General features: G+C 38.6%; 1 protein-coding gene across 1 annotated transcript in view; it reads right to left on the reverse strand.

The window, feature by feature from the left end:
- Positions 1 to 26,286, reverse strand: part of gfm1 (G elongation factor, mitochondrial 1) — a 76,702-nt gene that overhangs the window by 28,101 nt on the left and 22,315 nt on the right. The window contains exons 5-13 of the mRNA XM_080185509.1: positions 22,696 to 22,812; positions 18,403 to 18,553; positions 17,932 to 18,086; positions 16,900 to 16,984; positions 14,743 to 14,880; positions 13,849 to 13,950; positions 12,742 to 12,798; positions 11,541 to 11,678; positions 2,524 to 2,606 (exon numbers count right to left, since the gene is read on the reverse strand). Of these exons, the coding sequence (XP_080041635.1) occupies positions 2,524 to 2,606; positions 11,541 to 11,678; positions 12,742 to 12,798; positions 13,849 to 13,950; positions 14,743 to 14,880; positions 16,900 to 16,984; positions 17,932 to 18,086; positions 18,403 to 18,553; positions 22,696 to 22,812 (1,026 nt within the window). The remainder of the gene's footprint in view (positions 1 to 2,523; positions 2,607 to 11,540; positions 11,679 to 12,741; positions 12,799 to 13,848; positions 13,951 to 14,742; positions 14,881 to 16,899; positions 16,985 to 17,931; positions 18,087 to 18,402; positions 18,554 to 22,695; positions 22,813 to 26,286) is intronic.

Consider the following 26,286-nt stretch of genomic DNA (forward strand, 5'->3'; position numbering starts at 1 on the left):
GCTGATTATCCCTTTTCTTACAGTCCTTCTTTACCACCAGAATACATTTTTACTGAGTACTAAAAAAGATCTCCTTAAAAGTCCTCCACTATTCGTCAGCTGTCCTACCAACCAGTGTGCGCCCCCAGTCTACATTAGCCAATTCCGCCCCCATCTTATCATACTGCCCTCTGTTCAAGCAGAGGACACTGGTTTGGGACCCTACTTTCTCACCCCCCATCTGTATCAGAAATTCAACAATATTGTGACCACTCATCCCAAGAGGATCCCTCACAAGAAGATCCCTAGTTCTACCTGCCTCATAACACAGTACCAGATCTAAGATAACTCGTTTAACAATCTTACTCAGGTGTGCATTTCCAAATTAGAAAAGTATAGGATTTTTTTACTTGAATGGGTGGAAAGCAGTTATAATTAAATGTCTAGGTTAGCAATCTATTCAACAGCATCAGCTGATGCACTGTGAATGGTGTGATGCCATCAGGAATAGATCTTTCAGGACAGAAGTTCAGTATATGGACAATGGCTTGTCTTGGATGGCTACAGTCATAATTGAGCCATTCAAATTCCACTTGTATCAGAACAACATTGTAACTTAATTTTGGTGTCAGCTTAAGTTACCAAACGTAAATTAAGTTAAGAACTAGCTCATTTGATGATACTCTGACTGTTGAGTCTACTTTAATATCTGCATTTAGAAAAACACCTCTTGGACCGACCCACATTTTTGGTGCCAAACAGCAATGCAAATTCTCATATACTGCCAATAGTTCCTGCATTTTTTAGCCTCCTGTGCCAAAGCTGGTCCCCTGTTTCAAATATTTTTGAAGAGCTTTTTCTTCACTAAATTTTACTTTGTTCCATTTAAATTTCTGCCTTCTTGCCATACTGTCATGATTTAACAATGAGAGCAGTGTTCCAGCTTGGCTTTTTCTGTACGGTTTAGTTCTTTCTTATTTGCCTGCTTTTAAGACTGAATTATCCAAGTTTGTGAAATCTTTCCTCAAAGCTCAATCCTCAGCAACCAACTTCATTACTTTTCATTACTATCTTGTGGACTTGAAAATCGTGGCTGCATCTGACCAACCAAAATTAGAGTACTCAAGTGGTCAGTACAATTTTAGCAGGTCATCTTTGAGTTGTTTTCGAATGAATAGTTAAGTAATTTAATCCACTTGCTCAGTTGACCACTCTTCATCATTAATCCAATACTACAAATGCCAAGTCTACCACCATCTCTGAATTTCCTTTAATATTGGTACTTCAGCATTATTCATGGAACATGTGCTTAATGTATTGCAATCAGCATATCCTTATACACCGCGCTGCGAGAACTCATCAGTGTGGCAACATCAAACTAGCATCTTTCTATCTGTGGCATTAAATGTTGGTATTATGGGCAGCACAGTGGTTGCCACTGCTGCTCACAGAGCCAGGAACCCAGGATCAATTTCCAACTTGGGTCACTGTCTGTGCAGAATCTGCACATTCTTCCTGTGTCTGTGTGGGTTTCCTCCAGGTGTCCCTGTTTCCTTCCATAGTCTGAAAGGCACACTGGTTAGGTGCCCCAGCCATGCTTAATTCTGTGCCAGAACAGGCGCCGGACAGTGGCGACTAGGGGATTTTCAGAGTAATTTCATTGGTGTTAATGCAAACCTACTTGTGACACCAATAAATAAACTTCAAAAAAATTTAAAGCAAAAAGGACAATGCTACTACACCCTACTTAATGTAAAATTTTTGCAAAGTAAACATATCACTGGTATGCTTAATCACTACATTTCCCAATATCAAGATCCTCTTTTATAATTAAAGGGATGGAATATACAGAGAAGTTGTGTTACAGCTATTTAAAACCCAGTTTAAATTTCATCTGGGGTACTTTGTACAAACCCTCAACAATCCACATTAGAAAGGAAAAGTTGGTCGTGGAATGAGTGCAGCACAGATTCACACGAATATTAGGTTAGGAGAGATTACATAATCTAGGTCTATAATCCTAGGATGAAAAGTTTTTAGAATTTGAAAAAATTTGACAGTGTTAATGGAAATGTTTTCCACTAGTGGGGAGTCAAGCAAAGGGGATATAACATTAAAATCAGAACCAGCTTTTTCAGGAGGGAAGTTAGGAAATGTTTATTTGTATAAAGGGTAATACAGGTGTAGAAAACTCTCCTACAAATGTCAGTACACGTCAGATCAATCAATAATTTGAAAAAGGTTTTAACAGATTTTTGCTAGCAAATAACTAAGACAGATGGATGGAGTTAGAATACAGATCGACCACGATCTTGTTTAAAAGCTTGAGGGCTGAATAGCCTACTCCTGTCACACAGATTTTTAGCGCCACAGGAAGATTAAGAAAGATTTTGATGTTAAAAAGTAAACTTTATTGCCAATTAAAAGGATTCCAGAATTCCAATCTCTTGAACTTCAGCTATGCCAAAAATAAAATACAATTTAAATTCCGAAGTACTTAATGACAAATAAGTCCAGTAAATTGACATTTATGAAACTACTTACGGAACACAGGAAGAGATGGTTTCTCTGAAGGCAACTTTCGGTTTTCCCATCACACAGGGACAATTGTATTCTCTTTCTAGTCTCTAAATATGGAGCAGAAAATAAAATAATTAACCATTTATGGCTTCATTTAAAGCAACACAATGGGATTACCATGAGTACTTGATAGCCTCTTTTATACTAATGCTGTTTTAACTGAGAGTTTGGGATACTGATGCTCACAACTTGATTCCTAGTATTTACATGACATTTAGTCAGAAAATTTATCCCTGGAGTAGATTCGACAGCATGATTTTGAAGGCTCTCGAGGTTCTACTCTTTCAGAATCTTAACAAAATCATGTATAAAACCAGCTTATAAAATATTTCACGTGATGTGTACAGCCAAGCTTAATAAGTCTCACTAACTTTCTCAACTAGTATGGGCCAAGTTCAGAAAACCTAGGAGCAGAATTAGGCCATTCGGCTTATCAAGTCCACTCCGCCATTCAATCATGGCTGATATATATGTTTTTAAGGTAAGGATAGATAATTCCTTTACTGTTCAAAAATTGAAGGGCTATGATGAGTGGGTGAGTAGGTGGAGTTGAGTCCATGAAAAGATCAGCTATGATCTTATTTAATGGCGGAGCAGGTTCGAGGGACCAGATAGCCTATTCCTGCTCCTAGTTCTTATGTTCTTTTATGCTCCTCATCCCCATTTTCCTGTCTTCTCTCCGTAACTCTTCAACTCATTAGCAAATAATATTCTGTCTAACTCCTCTTTAAATTTACTCACCAACCCAGCAGCCAAAGCACTTTGGGAAAGTGAATTCCACAGATTCACAACCCTTTGGGAGTAGTAGTTTCTCAACTCTGTTTTAAATTTGCTATCCCCTCTCCTAAGACTATGACCTCGCGTCCTAGAATGCCCCATAAGAGAAGCATCTGCTCCACGTCAACTTTATCCAGACTTTTTACCATCTTGTATACTCAGTTTGATCTCCCCTCACTCTTCTAAATTCTGGAGAGTTTAGACCTGAACTGATCAATCTGTCTTCATATGATAAACCCCTCATTTCTTAAATCAATCTAGTGAATCTCCTATGAGCTGCCTCCAATGCCACTACACCTTCTCTCAAATAAGGGGACCAAAACTGTGCACAATACTCAAGGTGTGGCCTCACCAATGCCTTGTACAGTTGCAACAATACTTCCTTGTCTTTGTATTTTTACTCCTTCGGCTATAAATGCCAACATTTTGTTTGCTTTCTTTATTATCTGCTGACCTGCATGCTAGTTTCTGTGACTCACGAAGGAGGACACCCAGATCCCTCTGCACCTGAGCACTTCAAAGACTCTCCTCATTTAGATAATAATGAGTCGCCTTCCCATTTTTCCCTGTTGTACTCGCAACAAGTCAACAGTAAACTTGTCTGGAAGTGTTTAGTCGAATGGCAGAATGGACTCAATGGGCTGAATGACTAATTCTGTTCCGATGTCTTATGAGTCAAATCAAATAGACGCTTTCCACTGATGTTCAGAATTAAAACTTCATGCTTTATGCTTGAGACTCATGCTGGTTGACACTACGCTAAGGACAGCAAACTGACCCATTCAGCACATTGCCACAACTTGTCAAGATTCCTCTTAACAGGAGTCAGGCAATTAATAGCAACACAACAATCTGTAACAGAGAGATAATAATGTAATACATTTACCAAATATATTTTCCATTGCTGGCACCTTCAAAGATGAAGTAATAGAAACACCATAAACAACACAACACAAACGAATTTATAATCAAGTGAAGCAGCGCAGAAGCAGAGATACAAATCACTTGCAAATTAGAAATGGTGTAAGCTGTTGTGCACCAATATTCTGTTGCCATCTTGGGCATTGCACAGCCAACTATATCACTATGGCAACAGCTTAAGCTTAAACAAACTCTCTTGCTCAGTTTAGATCTGCTCTAATATAAAAGAGCTTGCTCATGCTTTCTGAAAGAAGAAAGACTCTCCAAAAAGCAGTTTGGATATGATTTTTATTATCCACTCAGCTGTTAAAGCTCAACTGAGAGTACATCTAATTTTAAAAAGAATCAGCTTTAGTACTCTTAAATTCTAATACTGATTCTTGCAGGGTTTTGGTTTATGGAATAAACTTGCCCGCGGAACAAAGAAGTCCCCGACTTCTTTGGTGACTTAGAATTACTTCAATGCGAGTGCATTAAGTACTTCTGAAAGTGGGACTGAGACACATCATTGGCAAAAAGTTGAGGGAGATTGATTTTTCATTTGGCCATTCTATTTCAATCTTGTCTTCATAACACAAAATTGATTTCACAAGCCCCTGCTGGTAGTGGCTCCCCTTGGAGATCAGGTGTGTTGTTCATATTAGTTGCACAAGTTAGGGCACCCAACTTGCAGTAAGCCTTATTTTGAAGGAGAGTTGGGATTTTGAGTTTATTTTAATGGCCAGCACAAACCTCAAGAAAGATATAAATGGTTCAGTTCCTGGATTTTGCAGCTTTCTAATTGCTTTCCTACTAATATCAGTAGCAGTGTATCAACCTACTGCACAAGTAGGTTTTTTTACAAACCAACCATAAGGTTTTACAGTTTGGAAGTTTTTCTTCAATTTATCATATTACTACATATGCATTGTTATTAGTCCTTTAATAATTGCTTGAATGACCCAATGGGGTTAGGCTGCGGACAGGGGGAGCTGGGCATCTAAAGCAAAACCCAGAAGAAAAGGTAGAGGAAAACAGGGTATGTAATGTACTTAAAGGTGAAAGGTTGTTATAATTGTTAATTTGTACCATTGTTACTTGTTATTATTTAATAGGCTTTCAATAACAAATGACCAAATCTTCTGGACTCCAGAGATATTGAAGAAACACGTCAGGGCCTTATGGAAGTCCTGATGTGTGGACCTCTTTGGGAATTGCTTGGGATGTTTCAACTTTTGATGCACAATCCCCTGCACTCCAGAAATCTCCATGAATGCCACTGTCTTGGAGTTAAGAGTCAGAGACTTCAAACTGTTATGTAGTGCTTAATCCAAATAGCCAAGAAACGTCAATGCCTGGGTATCAAAATCAACTCCCCAATCAACCCCTGACAACCCTCAACCCCAACTAGCTCTGCACCCCAACTTCCAACACTTGACTACCTAAGACCCCAACCACTCACCAGCTTGATTATCCTGACTATCTGACTACCCCACCTCCGACCTGACCAACCACCCTTCATGGCAACCCACCTACACTGCTCCAGACCCGACCCAACCCAAGTACCCCCTCAAACCACTCACCAATCTGCTACCCAAGGACCCACCTCAACCACTGCCCACTTGCATACCACACGCATTCATAGACTCACCCACTCATTAACATCAGGCTGGACTTTTAAACTTATTATATGGAACTAGTGCTGTACAAGGGGGCATGTCTTCTGTGCTGATCCCCTTTGCAGGTCTCTGCATGGATTCCTGTGCTGAGGGAGGTCTTCTGCATTCCGGAAGTTGGGACTCATTTTAACATGTCAATGTTTAAGTGACCTTATTTTTGCAACCTCACCTTCCTTTAACAAATATTATGGGCAACTATAGAAAATGCAAGATAACCCTTGAACTTCGGCATTCAACAGTTATCATTTTGCAAATACAGGACAAATGCTTATCCTTGATTTGAGGAATTCAGTTAATGAGAAAATATTGAAAAGATTCTGGATAACCGGGTTAAACAATGAAGTTTTTGGCAGGGAATCTCACATCAGCAAAGGTATGACAAGCCAAATGGCCTTCTCCATTTAACAACTGCTTTGATTCCAGATAAATAACACACTTCAGAAATCTAAATTGCAGGATAAGCAAAAGGCAGCAGCAGACTCTAACTTCAGTAAAGTTTATCTATTAGTCATAAGTAGGTTTACATGAACACTGCAATAAAGTTACTGTGAAAATTCCTCAGTCACTACACTCCTGCACCTGTTCGGGTACACTGAAGGAGAATTCAGCACGGCCAATCCACCTAACTTGCACGTATTTGGACTGTGGGAGGAAACCGGAGCACCTGGAAGAAACCCACGCAAACATGGGAAGAATGTGCAAACTCTACACAGACAGTTACCCAAGCTGGGAATCGAACCCAGGTCCCTGGCACTGTGATGCAGCAGTGCTAACCATTGTGTTACTGTGCCACCCTCAGCTCATCATATTGTCTTTTCTGAATCTTGATATCAAGTAACAAGGTATCTATGCCATCAAAGTCTCTCCTCTATATCTTCACTTTTATATACAAACACAAACTATGCACTGCAAGTACCTTTCAGTTTGTCAACTACAACAGGGCTTCCCCCGCAACCCTGTTCAAGATATTTTCTCCTCAAAAAAAGCTGACAATTATACTGCACTGTTACAGCAAAATATACTGAATGAATTTGATCTCGTCTCAGCCTTAAAACAGTTTTAAAAAACAAATTTATTCTCTTGTTCATTTCAAGTCTGTTGAGGTACAGTTCTTCTTATGATCTCTGTTGAGACCAATAATTTTTTTAAAAATTCAAAATCTCAGTTAGTTACTGAAACAAAAATGTGATTGAATCTGTGGTTTCAAAGCTGTAAGTTTTGAGACAAACCCTAATTGGAAAGGGAAATTAAGGAAGGAAACTGTCCCTACCAGTTACCAAGAGAACTCAGACTGAAACTCATACTGAAAGCCAAAGCTTTTGGGAAAACAGAAACTGGTTGAAACCATATTAAAGGGCAGAGTCATTTAAAGTACTCAAGTTCAACGGGATATTTACATTAACAGCCTATGTACACCTTAGTTAGCTGTTTGTTCATTTGATGCAAAGCATTTATGTTGAAGTGAAAACATCAGATTTTCAAATTTATAAGCTGTTTTTCCTCCAATATCATTGAATGAACAGTTTCTTGCCCCCAAAGACTCTTGTTTTGATCCACATAAAGCTGTTTCCACCCTACCCATTGCATAGAGACAGCATTAATCTGACACTGGTGAGACGTAATGTGACTACTATTTCTCCTCAAACATTCAATGCAGTTGAGTACTCCACTTTTTCCCATCATCTCATTTGCATTTTACATTTGGGAGACTTGCCTAAAATAGATTCATTAATATTTTTTCTGACTCAGCCACCATATTTTCAGTAATGGTTCTCCACCCATTCTCTTGCCAAATTAAAATACGTCAAGGTTTCCTGAGTTCCCTTTTCTTTCTGGTTTAAATGCGGTGCCTTGGAAACATCACATGCAGAATAGGGGTCACAGTCAATACTTTGGAACACACTCAACCCCAGCTCATTACCAGTTCCAGTTTCACACTTCTTTTTTGGCAGATTTCTCAAACTGACACTAGGTCACAAACAAGTCAGAACTTCCTTTTACAGAACATAAGGAAAGCTGAAGTTACCTTATTCGAACGCTAATCTTGATCCTGACTCCAATTCTCTCTCAGTCTGTTTACATAGCTGAACTGGATGATGCACAAATTAATTATTTTATATGCGTGAGATTCAAACCCCATATGCTGTCTATAATCAAGGTTAGCATGTTTTGATTCTGATATCCAATTACTGATGATCCGTTGCAGAAAAAAATCTAAAGTCTGATTTACATCATGATCTTTGATTAAATGCAACTCTTTTGCAGGGTCAATACACAAAATAGCAGAGCTAGGAAACACAGAGCTGGATGGGAATAAAGGGTCTAAATCATATTACTAATGACAACTGAGGTTAGTTTAGACATTCCCACTATCATCCATGCCTATGGCTGTTGAGATGACCCAAAGCACATGAGCTCAGCAAGGATGGTTGCAAAGAAAGTTAGAACCTAATTTAAGAAGAGAGGTGACTAGTTTTATGAATGGACTGAATGGGGAAACAACTGAAAAGGAAATCATCAGAGCAACAGTAAATTCACTTGCTGTGATCAGAAGAGAGAAAAAGCCAAAATAAAATTTAAGTCAGTCTATTTGTTGGGAATGCACAAGAAAATCATGCCCAAAGAACTACTCATAGGACCAGCTCTGACTGAAACAGTGTTAGCCTTGACCAGTTTTAAAGTTAGATTGATTAAAGTACTAGCAATATCCCTAATGCAGGAGAAGGCAAGGCAATAAAATTGATTAATTCTCTGATGTATAGAAAAGTGTTTGAAATTAATTGCAGTAAGTGTTGATTATAACTCTTGGTATGTTCACTAGCTATCCATAAGTTAAAACAGTTCAACTATTTATACCTGGCTTCATTCCTGGGCAGCATGGTGGCACAGTGGTTGGCACTGCTGCCTCACAGCACCAGGGACCTGAGTTTGATTCCAGGCTTGAGTCTGTAAGTTCTTCCCGTGTTTGCATGGGTTTCCTCTGGATGCACCGTTTCCTCCCACAGTCCGAAAGACATGCTGGTTAGGTACATTGGCCGTGCTAAATTTTCCCTCAGGGTACCCAATCAGGTGCCAGAGTGTGGCGACCAAGGTGTTTTCACAGTAACTTCATTGCAATGTTAATGTAAGCCTATTTGTGACATTAGTAGATAAACTTTAAATTCACTCAATATTTTCCAGTTCATCCACTAAAAAAGTGGAGAAGCACACGTAAGAAACAATATGCAGTTCAGATCACATGGCTCATTGTTACTTGCTGTCCACTCTCCTCTCCAAGGATCCATGCAGATCAAAACTCAACCATAATACAGCGTTTATTCAAATTCCGATTGGCCTTGAAGGAAATCTGAAGGGAATTATTGATCTCATAGAGGAGCGTGCAGTTTACTTTGATGGCCAATTTGGGTAAGAATATTTTTAAAACGTTCTGGCAAACGCCCAGAGGTTTAGAAAACTATCCTTTAGGGCACTGTATGTGAAATATTTGCAGAAGGAAATCTAACTCTGTAAAAATACCGGAAGAGAAGTAAAAATGTTTGGTTTGCAAAATCACATTCTCTGAAAAATTGTCCTTCGTTTTTAAGGCTGGTAGAAATTTTGCAGCCTTCTTGACTCAGTAGGCCAAATGGTATATTCTTCCTAACAGCTGCATTATGATTGGGTATTATTCCTTGAGGAAAATCTTTACTCAGAGCATAGTAAGGGCATGGAATGCCCTGCCTGCAGCAGTTGTGGACTTGCCAACTTGAAGGGCATTCAAATGGTCATTGGATAGGCATACGGATAATATTGGAATAGTTTAGGTTAGAGGGTCATTAGATTGGTTCCGCTAGTCGGTGCAACATCAGGGGCCGAAGGGCCTGTACTGCATTGTAATGTTCTCTGTTCTATGCTTGTTGACAGAGTTTTGAGCTTTATTGGTGCCACCCTGAAATCCTTGGTCTTGCTACTTCCCTCCTTGTCTTGAAAACAACCCTGAAATGTATCTTTTTAATTGTTCTTTCAGCCAACTGTCCTACATATTCTTCTCCTGGGTTCTTTATGTCCAACAAGAAATTCTTTGGAACACTCTGTACTTTAAAAATGCATTGCAAATGTAATTTTTGCTGTCAATATTAAGCCTCACGTCAGTGACTAACTCAAGTATTTGGTCTATAGCTTTCCAGATTCAAAGCAGCTGAGTTTAATAGAAAAATAAAAATAACAAAGGTGAGAGTAAAGCTGGTCTTGAACACAGCCGTATGTCAGTATCAAAATATCTGAGTTAGATTTCAGGGCAGGGCAAAAGTACTTTGAAGAAAAACATAGAAGATTTTAGACTTTGTTCTAAAATCTGCCATGTAGATACAGAATTGATTTAAATCTATTCAAGAAAATCCAATCTCAGAAATAAAAGGAAATAACATTTCAATTATGTTAATAATCTCATCAAACTCAAGATGATTTGTTTGAGATAAATGAATTACCCAGTGTAAAAATACTTTCCAGTCCATAAATTCAGCTTAGAAATTCCACTTTAATTATTCTACAAGTATGAAGGTTGTACTGGCTTGTTTTATACTTGGGCAGGCTGGTGGCAAGATAAATCATACCAGTCCATAAAGCACACCATATATTAGCAGCCATAAAAATCTATTGGACAGGGTAATTTAAGCAGTGGAATTTTCAGTACTGCCATCCTTATCCCAATATTACGCCAGAAAACAAGGATTCCCAAAGTGGGGTGGTGGGGGGTGGGGGTGGGCGAGAGACGGGGGAGGAGCAAGAGGCTTGGGGGTGGGAGACGGGGAGGGGTGATGACGATGGCGGGAGGCAGGCCAGCGAAGGGTGGGCTGGTGGGATGCCAGCCTGTGTGGGGGGGGGGGGGGGGGGGGGGGCTGATGGTGCCAGGCCGGGAGTGGGGCAGGATGGCACCCGGCCTGTGGTGGGGGCTCAGATGGCACCGGAGGGTGCTGATGGTGGGGCAGGATAGTGCCAGGCTTTGGGGGGGGGTGGCACTGTAGGGCAGGATACCATCAGGCAGGGGGGGAGACGGTGCCCGGCGGAAGGGTGCCGGGTGAGGGAAAGTGATGAGTGTATGGTACAGAGAGGTGATTGGGGTGCATCTCTGAATTCAGGCTTGTTGACAAACCATGATCCCTCGAATATGATAGAATATATTTCACAAATGTTGAACGAATGATCGGAAAAGCCTATCATTCACATATTAACAAAACTATCAACATCAAATGATATAAACAAATAAGTATCTAAGTTTTGATTGGATGCAGAGCGAGCATACGCTCTCATGATCAATGTTGTGCGCAACCAGCACGCACCTTACTGCTTTGCCCTTTATGTGTACATCATTTTGGTCATTTGGAAGAACAAAACTTTGAACAGGAACCAGTGGAATCTGCAACCCTATATATGGGAAATGGTCAACAAAATATCTCGTGTGCTGCACTCACAAGCCTGGTGGACTGCATGTGGCCCTAGGCTGCAGGTTGCTCACCACTGATCCGTGAGGAGTTGTGGCCACATAAAATACATTTATATTGAAACCCAATGTTCACAACACACTTAATGAACTACACCAAAATTCAAACCTTAAAACTAAAATGAAGTTGCAAATAGGTTAAGTACCTGTGCATAGATTTCTAAGTGCAATTCTCCCATTCCAGATACAATTGTTTCTCTACTCTCAGAGTCATAATTAACTCTAAAAGTGGGGTCCTCTCGTGCAAATCTGCCAATTCCTTTGGAAAATTTATCCAGATCGTTCTGAAACAGAATATTGTGCACTTTGAAGTGTTTTCTTTATCATCTTACATTGAAATTTTTTTCAGTCTAAACAATACATTCTTAGTTTCAACATTCCTACTGCATTTGGAAAGCATAATGAAATCTTCCAATTCCCAGTTGTAGTGAGATGTAGGAAAATATCTTTGAATATTTGAGTCCGTGAGCTTAAGAAAGTATCTACAAATTTAATTTAACTTCATAAGCATGTCCAATATCTAATCATAACGATCATTTTTGATACAAAACAACTTTGAGTGCCTCAAATATTAGAAATATGCATATATTTATAATCATAACAGGTATATTTCCCAAAAAAGTAAAATCTTCAGTAAATACATCACTGGAGTATTTCAACTTAAATCATTACTCAACAAAACTGGCCCTCAATTCATATTTTATTTTCCCATGACTTTTACGTCATAGCTCTAACTTCAAATTATTCTTGTCACCTATATGGGTGGCATGATGGCACAGTGGCTAGCACTGCTGCCTCACAGCGCCAGGGACCCGAGTTCGATTCCCGGCTTCGGTCACTATCTGTGTGGAGTTTGCACATTCTCCCTGTGCCTATGTGGGTTTCCTTCAGGTGCTCAGGTTTCCTCCAGTCTGAAGGATGTGCTGGTTAGGTGCACTGACCCAAACAAGCGCTCGAGTGTGGCAACTAGGAGAATATCATAGTAACTTCATTGCAGTTTTAATGTAAGCTTTGTAACTCATAAATAAACTTTACTTTTCAAGTTCTTCAGGCAACCAACTACTCATTTTCATTTCAGATTCTGCATATTGCTATTTTTTCCTGCCACATGTCTGACTCTCAATTTAAAGTACATCACCATTCCTTTAAAAAAATGCAGTTATCAACAAAGGCACATAGGCTGAGGAAAGAATCTCTCAATTTTCATTTAGAATCAGAGTACAGAAATTACGCAAGGCAGAGACTAATGCCCGATTTTCTAAATGTATGCCAAAGCGTATTGCATAAAACCATTTAAGAACATAAAAATCAAAATCATATCATTTCTGTCTCTCCAATTTTACATACCTTGTTGGCAGGTTTTATTGCCACTGATATCACCGGTTCAGGGACATGAATAGATTCCTGTATTGTATTTTTAAAAAGAACAATTACTATAAATATTTCACATCTCAGATTCTTATATTTCTGTGTTACTTGATTACATTGTTGTATTTACATTAAAATTTTCATTATTTTAATACCACATTGTCTCCAACAGACAGCATTTCAATTAAATTAATTAAAAATACCAAACTTGGTTTGACTCTCCCAGCCCCTTCCTAAACTTTACAGATTTCAATATCAGAAAAATATAAAATGCACTTTGCGATACAGTACTGGGTTCTCGTCAATAAAAATAATTTTCTTGTTTCACTGTCATGGAGCTAGTTTACTTGAAGATTGAATAGCTGTGGGGAGACATGAAATACATTTTCTTACTGCCAGATTTTATTATCCAATAATGTAAGCAGTTATCCATCTGGTGATCATTATATATTAGATGAAATGTGTAACAATAAAACTTCAATTGTGTACAAATTGTTTGAAGCTAAAGACAACAAATTAACATTTAAGCAACATAAGTTATTCCCAATTTCCCCAAGTGAAGCTGCAAGTCAAAGCAAATTTGTTGTGCTATCACTTTCTTGTTCAACAGTCAGGTGAAAGGGCACACAACAGAGTGCATTCTTTTGCAATGCTGTGCTATTTTAACATTATCACAATTATGCAGCTCTTCCTTGAAGCTTTTCCCTGTCTAGTTGATGCCTTGTAACTAGAAAGCTGATAAAAGAAATCTCTTTATTAAGAGCTTCCATCTCACTGAGGAGGCTTCAAGCCAATGCACATCCAACATCTGCTCTGAAAACCTCTGCTCATAGTTTGACAGCTGTGACTATTTGCACCACAGTAACTGAGGAAAATGAGTGAAAGCATCAGCCACAGAGAAATCCATGACAAAAGATATTTGATCTCACAGATTGCTCACACTTCCACATGAACACTTAATTTTCCCATGTTGCTTGTTTGTGAGGGGTTTCAAAGATAAGAGTGACTCTTTTGGGGAGGCGGAAGTTATTCGGTCACTGTTGGAGAAACCGAACACTAAGATTTTGTTATACATTTTTTTCCTACCATTGAAAGGTTGTCGTTTGTTCTTGCAGTGAATGTATCACCACTGGCACAGTCAATGCCAAACAAAGCACAAATATCACCAGCATAAACCTCTTCAACATCCTATGGAAGACAAGCAAAAACAATGCAAATTAAACCAGTTTTTCAATAATTGGTCACCTTATTCCCTTCCTCCCAAATCAAACTAGGTGAAAATGCCTATCCAATCACTTCAATCACAGTTTTCATAAAATCAAATTTTGGATCAGTTGATAGCACTTTCAGTACTGATTTGGAAGGTTGTGTTTAAGCCCCACCTTGGGCATAGGCATAAAATTTCACCCTGTACTATGTTATTTTGAGAAAATGCTGCATGGTTTGAGACGTCACTTATGACAAAAATTAAATAGCTCTATCTAGTGTTAATTTTGTAGGGTTTCTCCGAAGTTAATAAGTTTTGAAGAGATTAAAGAAATAACTGTTTGCAGAAATAGTACACAACTAACTTTATGAACAAATATACAGATCTTGTATTGCCTTCATCGGTTTGGAGGTAACCAAATAGCAAACATGCACTATTATGCTGAATATGTGAAGATCAATGGGCCTTACTTCAGCTTACATGTTAAAAGAGGGACATCAAGCATTAAAACCAAATATAACCTACCATTATCAAGGAGTCCTTATTTAAAAAAAACTAATTTCACCAGATGTTACATCTATAAATCTGCATCAGGCCAAATCCCTGGATCAAACACTGCATTAAGCTTTGTCATCTTTCTGAATATCAGATCTAATTTCTAACATGTCACCTGTTGCAAAACACTGGACGACTAGACAAACCATAGATGAAAAAAGCTCACCCAACTTTACTGCAGAATGGACAGGGAGTGGACATTAGGTTAGAAATCATACCTCCATCTGATCAGCGTGCATTCGAACTAGGCGCTGCACTCTAATCTTCTTGCCAGTTCGTGTGTTGTAGATGTTTTCACTCTTTCTCAGCACACCCTGATAAACTCGAATGTATGTTAACTGCCCAAATCGGCCTGCCTGAGAAGTTAAAGGAAAACTAATTACATTGATACTAGCACATCTTTGCATGAGACTTACTCTTTAATAAGTAAAGTCACTGCTATGGTGATTATCTGAAGGATTAAAAATTATGCTATTGCTATTAAAAACAGATTCAAGTAACATTTTTCATTCAAATTTAGGTCGGTCCAGTGTGACATGAAATGTTTGGACTATAATTTCAAGTTCTGAAATAATGGTTCAGTAATATCTCTCATGATAGACCCGATTTTAATTCTGTACAAATGTATGGATTTTCAGTGAGTTAAAGTCTCATCCTTCCCATATTGCTGAACTTCCGATAATTCATATTCCACTTAACCATATCTGGAAATCAATATGGTAAACCTTTTCTGACTTGTGCAAATTCCAGCCTGTTTTCCTCACTTTAAATGTCTGCAACTCTTTAACTTGGGCTGCAGTTAATTACGTTTCTCACTGTCATCATATGTGCTCCTCCATCCATCTAAATCTGAGCATGGAGACATGAATAATTGTGATAACCAGCTGACCACAGAAAACTGAATGGTAGATATCAGGTTACTATTCTGACGACATTTGGGACAGAACTGACTTACACCTGTTCATAAAAATGGCTCCAAAGTTTCATCTGACATCAGTTTTTTTTATTTATTAATGTCACAAGTAGGCTTACAGTAACACTGCAATGAAGTTACTGTGAAAAGCCTCTAGTCACCACACTCTGGTGCCTGTTCAGGTACACCGAGGGAGAATTTAACATGGCCAATGCACCAAAGTAGCATGTCTTTCAGACTGTAGGAGGAAGCTGGAGTACCCGGAGGAAACTCATGCAGACATGGGGAGAACATGCAGATTCTACACAGTGACCCAAACTGGGAATCAAACCCGGGTCCCTGGGCACTGTGAGGCAGCAGTGCTAACCTCTGTACCACTGTGCTGTCATGACAAGAGACTGTAAACCCGAGCAAAGTTAATCATCACTTTGAAAGGACAGTTGATGCTGCAATTCAAACTTGTCCCTCTCTTTGAAGACCTGATAATTTTCTCTGCATCAACCCAGACATTATCAGAATCCAGTAAATAGAATAAACTTGAGACCAGAAGATTTGAACTCCTTCTGCAAGGTGAAAGTTCTTTTAATATTCATTTATTTATATTAGCCTTTAGCTTTTGCTGGTTAAATAATTATTTGTTAGGGAACAAAAATGTAATATAGGTTGGCTTTATTTTGGACAGATGTGCATGTTAGCAATGTTGAGTTACGGGAATTAAAAATTTCTACCAGGCATTTATCAGATAAGACATTCAATGACAGATTCCTTTGTTTGCTTAGGTTTGAGAGCTCCCATTATATATATATATATGTCTAACTTTTCAGGCAAACAGACATCTTTATGACAGTTAAATATGCCCCCAGACATATGTTTTGACATCAATTCAAGGAGTTATAATTCAATAACTAGGGATGTCAACTCCTCCAAGGACTCAGCCACGTAAGGAATGCGGTCAAGTGCTAAAATTGCTGTCGGTCACCTTTATTCTGTAATTGTTCTGCAACAGTCTCCAGTTGAATGATTCAGCTGACATTTCAGTCAAGGTGAAGCTAGAACAAAGTCTGGGGAGCTATCCTTTATTAAAACTTCAGTAGTTGATATGGGACAACAAGTAATCGAATGAACTATTCTATAGAACACATGATTCTACGAAACAGGACTAGATTTAAAAAAGTGTTAGAAAAGATACATCAGGATTTAATGAGGTGTTGTTAGCTTCAAGAAATCCTCAAGCTTAAAAACTGTAACCTACTCAGAATTCTTTGGGTGAACTCAAGATATCAGTATATTCTTCAGTTTATGTGTCATGATTGTCAATTATGGTTATCATAATATGTTTAATTCTGATTTTCAAATAATGCTTTTGAGCCATTAGCTTGAGCAGTAACTTATAACAGCACAAATCTTCTGGCCTTTCCATATGTGAATATGTGAATGAATCAACCAGAAAATACAGAAATACCTCTAGTTTAAAGGCCAAGCCAACAAATGGTTGAGAAGGGTCTCTTTTAGGATCCATTAGAACTTTAACTCTTTCCTCAGAATTCCTGAAGGAAACAAAGCACTTAAATAACATGTCATCAGGACCTCAGATTTGCTATTGAGTATACTTATTTAAACATCAGTGCATCCAAATATCCACTGACCATGCTCTACCCCTGATCAATTGATTTTTATGTTCGTATGCAAGTCCTGCTGCTAAACCTTCACTGCTGTCCTCATTGACCTACATTGGTTTATCATACTCCAGGCCGTAAACTTAAGATCTTGATCTGTATTTAAATCTCTTCATGGCCTCCACTCCCATTACTGTAGCCTCCTCCAGCCATACAACCAACTACCCTTCCCATCATACCTTCTGTTCCCCTGCCTCTGGCCTAATACGCCACTCCTACAATCCTCATTTCACCATTGGAGGCCTATGCCCTACATTTGGAAATTCACTCTCAAAACCCTCATTGATAGATTCTCTTCTTTTTCCTAAGAAAGTCTATAAAATCCTCCTCTTTGGCCAAGCTATTGTTCACCACTCCCTCATCTCTCCTACTTTGGTTCAGGATCCATTTTTTGATCATCACCCATGAAGCATTTAGGGATGTGATGCCATATACACGCAAGTTGTCATTAACATATTTTACTTCATTTTCAAAGTAATCCTCCAGCTCTAATTAAAAGCTCAGTGATTACAGAGAAGTAAGCCATTATCCATCACACATGGATAGAAGCCCAACAAAAAGCAAAATTCTTGAGTAGGAATTCAAGCTTGAAGGTCAGAGGCAGCCATGCTTTCTATATTTTCTACTGCTTGTTGGGAGAACAGTTATAGAATAGTACTTCAATGTGAAATCTCTGATTTATAAACTCTGCCAGTATCTTCTTTAACCACTCGATAAGGTCAAATATCAAATAAAAACATGATTAGTGATTCAGAAGTTATGAGTGTATGCTGCATAAAAAACTGTTAAGCAACAAATGATGAATGTAAAGCACTCACTCTTGATTAATAATGGCGTAATTTGGGACTTCACTAGGGTCTGGCAGATAGTCCAGAACAGCATCCAGTAGTGGTTGCACACCTTTATTTTTCAGGGCACTTCCCATTAATATTGGTGAGAATAGCCTGCTGATAGTTGTTCTCCTAATAGCAGCCTACAAATGGGTGGGAGAATAAAAAAAGTATAATGATCAAAAAATACAGCTACCTGTGAATATTTTCCATTAACAAATTTCAAAAAACATCTGTGTGAGAATAAAATTGCATCATTCCCAGTACATTCCATATTTTTCTTAATGAACTGCAAGCTACAAAATAAAGATCTAAGTATGTTGAAAGTGAAATCACTAATGGAGTATCTTTTTCATTTTTTTCTTAAAACACAGATGTAGTACAAGAAATATGAAACCTCCTCGGAGGCTGAAGTTTCCATTTCTTGAAAATGTGAATTTTTCATCAATAATAACTCACCTTTAAATCAGCAACTGTTGGGACTTTCTCTTCCAGAAACATTTCACCCAGCAGTTCATCCACATTGGCAACACACTCAACTAGCTCCTGGCGTCGATCTGCAGCTTCAGCCCGTAACTCAGTGGGAATGTCATCATATTTTAGATTTTGACTAAGCAAATGAAAATGATAATGTTTTAAGTAGCAAATCCTTTAAAGTACACTATATCTATCATTATCAATTGAAAAGATTGAGTGGACAGGCTGAACATGAATCAGCAAAAAATGTTTCACTTGAAGTTTAAATAAATGGTTTTAAAAAACGTCAATCTGTTACATCAGAAAGAGTACAAACTCTGACTATTGTTACAATCCCGGCTTGGTAGATTGTAACTTTTATTTCTTTGTTTAGAGGCACAGATGAACAGAATCACAGGATTGTTGATTCACTTTTAACAAAAGAATAAAAAATTCATTAAACAAGATTAGCTATAATAGCACTTCATCAACCCAGTCATACCTTCATAGATGTATACAGATTTGTATGAAAAACACAAGTTACAAGTTATTTTAGATTCCAATGTTCACAATACACACATAGTCCATGTAAATCAATGGGAGAAATGTAATCAGACATACCACACTCTGAAACCAAGAGACAGATGCCACCCCAATAAAACTTCTGTGGGTTTCTCATCAAAATCCCCCAGAGGCTTGTCACACTAAGACAACTGGTCTCACTGGAACTCTGGCTTCCACATAGGGGCTTCCAATCACTACTCTCAAAGGTCATACTTCAGAATCTTCTCAGATGCCTCCACTAAGGATCCATATCTGCGGTTTCAACCTCTCCTGTAGGCATTCCTCTGTCACATGCATTCTAAGTTCCTCGTAATGTCTCCGGTACTCAGCCATGCCAACAAACATTACTACTTTGTTCAGGTTCTAGTTCTTTGTCCCTTTGACTTCAGTCTTCCTGGGTCTTGACTTTTCATTCTCTCTGTTTTCTGGAACTTCCGGTTCTTTAGCTTCTGGGACTTCCTTTCTGCCCCTTTGTATTGGCAGCTTCTGTTAATAGTTTCTTGCTTTTGGGTTAGCAGACTGAACCACAATTGCTTGTGCTTCTCAGTATGGGGCTCTGGTTGCTAAGCTTAGTTTTTTAAACCTGAAATTGATTCTGTGTTGTATACCCTTAATTAAAAGGTTAAAGTGAAACCAAAAGCTATAGATTTGCAGGCACCCATGTTTAATGTACAAAAAGAAAACCCTGTGCTTATATATCATGTGTAATATTGTAAAACATCCAGGGCACTTCACAAGAGCATATCAAAGAGTTTGACCTGCAGCCAGCCGGGAAATACGGTGCTTGGTTAAGTGCAATAGGCAGGAGCTTAAATGCAAGCTAGCAAAATATCATTGACTGAAATTCATTGTGGAAATATGTGAAATAATAAACTTTGAGAGAAAGAATAAAGGAAAGATTTTCATACTTTGAGAATTTACATCACTTGGATGGGATTAATCTTTGGCTTAATTTTGGACATGACTTCAACACAAGTCACAATTAAAATTTTTGTGGTTTACTTCAAAAAATTATACTGCTTTTTTGATAAACTATGAAGAAAAGTCGGAGGTGTTGAGATAGTAAAATGACTGTGCACTTTTACAAGTTCTTGCAAAAAATAATTAGCCATGAAAGTTGTATCCCCAAAAACTAGACAGTATGGATAATTTGGGCCGAAGGGCCTGCTTTCATTCTGTAAACCTCTATGACTATAAATGATTTGCAAGAGTAGGCTGCCAATTCCCAATAATGTCAGGAAGCACTATATTTTATGATCTTGGGCATGAGGGGAGATGCGGTTCAGGACAATTAATCTTTTGTTTAAAGTAGGTAGTATTTGAGATTCAAGATGCTTACTGAGTGAATAAAGCTACAAGATTTGTTTGAATGAATTTGAACAACATTTTGAACAACCAAAATAAACTTTACTACACAAGTTCAGAAAGATAAGACAATTTCCAAACCTATCCTACACTCCAACATTTAGAAAACGTATAAGACACATGTGAATTAATAGGTGAACTATAGTAGGACGCATCACACTCCATGATAGATGACAGATGAAGAGAGATTGGATGGATTTCTCAACAACCCACCCAGATGTTTGTCACATTGTGAGCCAATAAATCTTAGGGAAACTTTGTCTTTCTTACCACAATTGCCAATTTCCACATTTCAAGATCTCCCCCTGCATTTTTCTTCATAATAGTCACTTCATAAGAACATAAGAAATAGGAGCAGGAGTAGGCCATCTAGCCCTTCGAGCCTGCCCCGCCATTCAATAAGATCATGGCTGATCTGTTGTGGCTCAGTTCCACTTTCCCGCCCTCTCCCCATAACCCTTAATCCCCTCTCTTATCAAGAACCCATCAACCCGCTTCTTAAAAATATTTAGCGAGGCAGCCTCCACCACTTCAACGGGCAGAGAATTCCAGAGATTCACCACCCTTTGAGTGAAGAAGTTCCTCCTCAACTCCGTTCTAAACCGCCTCCCTTTTATCTTGAGGCTGTGCCCCCTAGTCCTACTGTCTTTTTTGAGCGGGAAGAGTCTCTCCACCTCTATCCTATCCATCCCATTCATCATCTTATACGTCTCAATGAGATCTCCCCTCATTCTTCTAAACTCTAACGAGTACAAGCCTAGTTTATTCAGCCTCTCCTCATAGCTCAATCCCCTCAACTCCACTTGGATATCTTCAATAGTGAGCCACCTCGCAGTGTTTCAATCTCACTTGCCGAGGTGTTTTCCCCTGGATCTCTGAGCACTCTCAAGCTTTGTTTTCCAAGCACAATTTCAGATCTTACGTCAAGCAGAATACCATTGCTTCAAAGGGGCATCTTTACCATAATGGCCCACAGCACAGAGTCATTAACCTTTGGCTACTTTTGCAAATCCTCAGGGCTCCATTACAAAGAGGTCTCAATTATAAACTTGACTAAATTCACTAAGCAAGCTGACAGGGATTGAAAGACATCCTTTTTTTGCAACACAGTAAATTGCAAAACATTAATTGTTCCAGTTTGTTTATATATAAAAAAGATAAACTGATCTATATTTAACTTTGCACATTAAAATGTTAATCAGTCGACCATTCAGAATGTAGAAGAAATGCCTGAAGTGGCACATCCAAGACTACATCAGGCAGTTCACATATCAAGGAGTTTTCATTATCACCCCACATCACACAGACAGATAACTAGATACTGAGTAGTTTATTTATTAGTCACAAGTAAGGCTTACATTAACACTGCAATGAAGTTACTGTGAAATTCTCCTCGTTGCCACAGTTTGGACCCCATTTTGGTCAATGCATCTAACCAGCATGTCTTTCAGAATGTGGCAGGAAACCGGGGCATCTGGAGGAAACCCAGGTAGATACGGAGAGAATGTGCAAATGTGACATAGGCAGTGACCAAAGCCAGGAATCCCTGGCGCCGTGTCCTGGGCAGCAGTGCTAACCACTATCCCACCTATATCCAGTAGTAGAAGTAAACCTATGCCATAGATTCAAGATTTGTGCACGGGAAGAACTTTTGAAGTGGAACCCAGCAGAATATATACTCAACCCAAAATTGGTGACAAATGGTAGAATTTCAAATCAGAGCAGAATAGATTTACAGGACCTTTGCTTTTCAAAAAAGGGGCACATTAAAATGGTAATGGCAAACATATACAAATCAATAGTTAGACTGCAGAAGGCGGGTACCTGAGTCCATTTCACTTAATTTTAAACATTCCATTCTATTGTCATTCAAGCTTTGTCATAGAACAGAGAACATTACAATGCAGTACAGGCCCTTCGGCCCTTGATGTTGCACCGACTAGCGGAACCAATCTAATGACCCTCTAACCTAAACTATTCCAATATTATCCGTATGCCTATCCAATGACCATTTGAATGCCCTTCAAGTTGGCAAGTCCACAACTGCTGCAGGCAGGGCATTCCATGCCCTTACTATGCTCTGAGTAAAGATTTTCCTCAAGGAATAATACCCAATCATAATGCAGCTGTTAGGAAGAATATACCATTTGGCCTACTGAGTCAAGAAGGCTGCAAAATTTCTACTAGCCTTAAAAACGAAGGACAATTTTTCAGAGAATGTGATTTTGCAAACCAAACATTTTTACTTCTCTTCCGGTATTTTTACAGAGTTAGATTTCCTTCTGCAAATATTTCACATACAGTGCCCTAAAGGATAGTTTTCTAAACCTCTGGGCGTTTGCCAGAACGTTTTAAAAATATTCTTACCCAAATTGGCCATCAAAGTAAACTGCACGCTCCTCTATGAGATCAATAATTCCCTTCAGATTTCCTTCAAGGCCAATCGGAATTTGAATAAACGCTGTATTATGGTTGAGTTTTGATCTGAAATTCAAAAAGAAGTTTATTTTCCTTTTTTCATCTTGTTAGTGAGAGTAAGCAATAGTAGCAGGCATACACTATATTGCCCTCAAGCTTGCATTATCATTTAGCAATCATGGCTGATCTTCAGCCTTCACTTTCACATCCACTCTTCATATCCTTTGATTCCATGAGATCAAACAAATCTGTGTGTTCGAGCCTTGAATATATTCAATGTTGGTGCATTCACAACACTCTGGAGAAGAGAATTCTAAAGATTTACATCCTAGTTGAAGAAATTGTTTGAATCTTGATGTTGAGGCTCTGCCCCTGTGCTTTGGATTCTCAAGTTAGGAAAAGCAACTTTTGTGTCCACACCTTCAAGTTGTAATGCTGCTTCAAAATTTTGTACATTTCAATTAGATAATCATTTGACAATCATAACCAGAGCACCAATTATCTCTGCAGCTACTTCTTTTGGAACTCTGGAAGATATGCCTTAGGTTTCCCCAGTCATTCCTCTTTGCTGATATTAGTTACCTTAAGTTCTTAATTCTTATTAGGACCTTGTACTCTCCATTTCTCACACAAAATATTTGTTCAACATCTCAATTCCTTCATTGTTCACGAAAATTGCTCCTGTCTTTGCTTTTAAGGGGTTATGTTTACCTTAGCTACTCTCTTCCTTTGCTTTTAGCTGGCTTCTAAAATCTTCCCAATCTGTTTCAAGAAATAAGAATTCCCAAAACTATTCACAATGGAGACATTTGAAATATAACGTATGCAAACGTGATAGTGATGGATGATACTGCAGTCGGAGAATAGAGGCTGTTCTGTGCTACCATCACTGAGACATCTGAAGGTTGTGTTGTCTGCTGACTGATAGGCCTAGAGACAACTCATTGCTGCTAGAGGTGAACTTAGACTGGAAGGAGGAAGATCTGATTGTTATGGTCTAAATAGGAACCATAATATAGCTGAATTTTATATGAAATGTGAAGTAATATATTCGTCCAAAACAAAAATCTTAAACTTAATCATTGTCAATTATATTGGTCTTAGGGATCCATTGACTGAGATTGATTGAGTAAACAGACTAAAAAGTACTGCTTATGCTTACTGCTATGTTTTACAACATTATAAGCTTTTTATTTTTATTTATCTTAAACTATCTTAACTTCCCTAGTAGGCCAAGAGTGAATCTTTCTCACTGACTTTTTGTTTTTTTATTGAAATGTATTTTAGATTAACATTCTGAATAATTTCTTTCAAAGTTTCCTGTGGTTAATTTACAGCCATATCTTTTAGTCTGTTTACTCAATCAATCTCAGTCAATGGATCCCTAAGACCAATATAATTGACAATGATTAAGTTTAAGATTTTCGTTTTGGACAAATATATTACTTCACATTTCATATAAAATTCAGCTATATTATGGCTCCTATTTAGACCATAACAATCAGATCTTCCTCCTTCCAGTCTAAGTTCACCTCTAGCAGCAATGAGTTGTCTCTAGGCCTATCAGTCAGCAGACAACACAACCTTCAGATGTCTCAGTGATGGCAGCACAGAACAGCCTCTATTCTCCGACTGCGGTATCATCCATCACTATCACGTTTGCATACATTATATTTCAAATGTCTCCATTGTGAATAGTTTTGGGATTTCTTATTTCTTGAAACAGATTTCAAACATTAAGTGAAAATTGAACACTGAAAGCAAAGTACAGGAAGTCTGTACAATTTCCTCTCCAAAGCAGACACCAAAATTTAGTTCACAAAGGGGTCATAGATGTTGTATAGCTGTCATGATTTGGCAGGTAATCGCTGTGCACTATCTCCATATAAACAGGTCCTGGGTTTGAAGTGAGCTAGGCGCTGCCTTAATGATACTGGGAAGGAAGGTATCTCAGAAAAGGCAGAAGGAAAACAAAAGAAATGCACCTGCTTCTGACTGCTAGCTAGTGGAAGGACTAGCTTAACTGCATCGATCCAGAGGTTCAAAACAGCCCATTAACAGATGGTGTCAAAATGCGTAAACAAAGCAGTTACTTAACACCTGTGGAATTGAGAGTCTTACTTCCTTCAAAAAACGCCAGTGAAGAAACAATGAAAACACATTCTATTGACATTGCTCTTGATGAAAAGATCCCTTAGAGTAAAATTTTATCAAGTACTACATAGCTATCACATTATGCCCATTGAATAATTAACTGGCCAGACAACTGTAAGCTCTGTAAAGTACCACAGTCATTTGTCAGAGGCACTTTTGTCACGTCTTAACTGCCATCTAGTGGCAGTAACTTAGATTAGTAGCATCAAAATAAAGTTGGTTCCAAACTGGACAAGAATGGAAAATAAACATTTAAAACACATTTCGGAGTAATAAAAAAGATAAGGGGTATGTAGGGGGGTGAAGGAGGGGTTGGTTTTATGAGACATTACATGGAGGTTGGAGCTCAAAGCTAATGGGCTTGCTCCATTAGTAGAGGTGGATTCGCATTTCTAAATTATGGAAAGGAAATCAAAGATGAAATCTGCAGACTGATTAGCAAGATGAACAGGAATGAAGTAACAAAATTATTGTACCGGGAGTGACCCATATTGATTGGGATAAGGTGAATAAATGGAGAAAAAGGAATGAATTCTCAAAATGTGTGTAGAACTCCTTCCTCAGTAAACACGAGAGAGACATCATTCCCACTACCAAGAGAATCATAGAATAGAACAGAATCATAGAATTCCTACAGTAACAAATGAGGCCATTCAGCCCATTGAGCCTGTACCAACAACTTTCTCACCAAGGTCCTATCCCTGTAATTCCAGGTATTAACCCTACTAATCCCACTGACCCCAAGGGAAATTTTAGCATGGCTAATCTAACCCACACATCTTTGAAGTGTGGGAGGAAATGGGAGCATCCGGAGGAAACCCACGCAGACATGGGGAAAACGTGCAAGCTCCACATAGACAGTCATCCGAAGCTGGAATCTAACCCAGGTCCATGGCGCTGTGAGGCAGCAGTGTTAACTACTGTGCTGCTGTGTCACCCCCAGGGAGAAGAAGATTGTCACCTTATACAGGATGATCAAAAAATTAAGACTCTTTATAAGTATTTTGCATTGATTTTTTACCAAAAAAGGATATCAGAGAGAAGATGAATTTTGAAGTTGGTGAGCATGAAATGGCTGATGTTTTGAGGGAAAAAAGGTGAAACGCACATTTTTGTAAATGAATGTAAGACAACATGCTGGCATGAAAGGGTATATACATCCTTAAGAACTAAAGAATTACATAAGAGCTAGGAGCAGGAGTAGGCCATCTGGCTCCTCGAGCCTGCTCCGCCATTCAATAAGATCATGGCTCCACTTACCTGCCCGCTCACTATAACCCTCAATTCCTTTACTGTTCAAAAATGTATCTATCCTTGTCTTACAACCATTCAATCAAGTAGTCTCAACTGCTTCACTGGGAAGGGAATTCCAGATTCAGAACCCTT

This window comes from Carcharhinus amblyrhynchos, chromosome 3, assembly GCF_965287045.1.
Source record: "Carcharhinus amblyrhynchos chromosome 3, sCarAmb.v2.hapA, whole genome shotgun sequence".
NCBI lineage: Eukaryota > Metazoa > Chordata > Chondrichthyes > Carcharhiniformes > Carcharhinidae > Carcharhinus > Carcharhinus amblyrhynchos.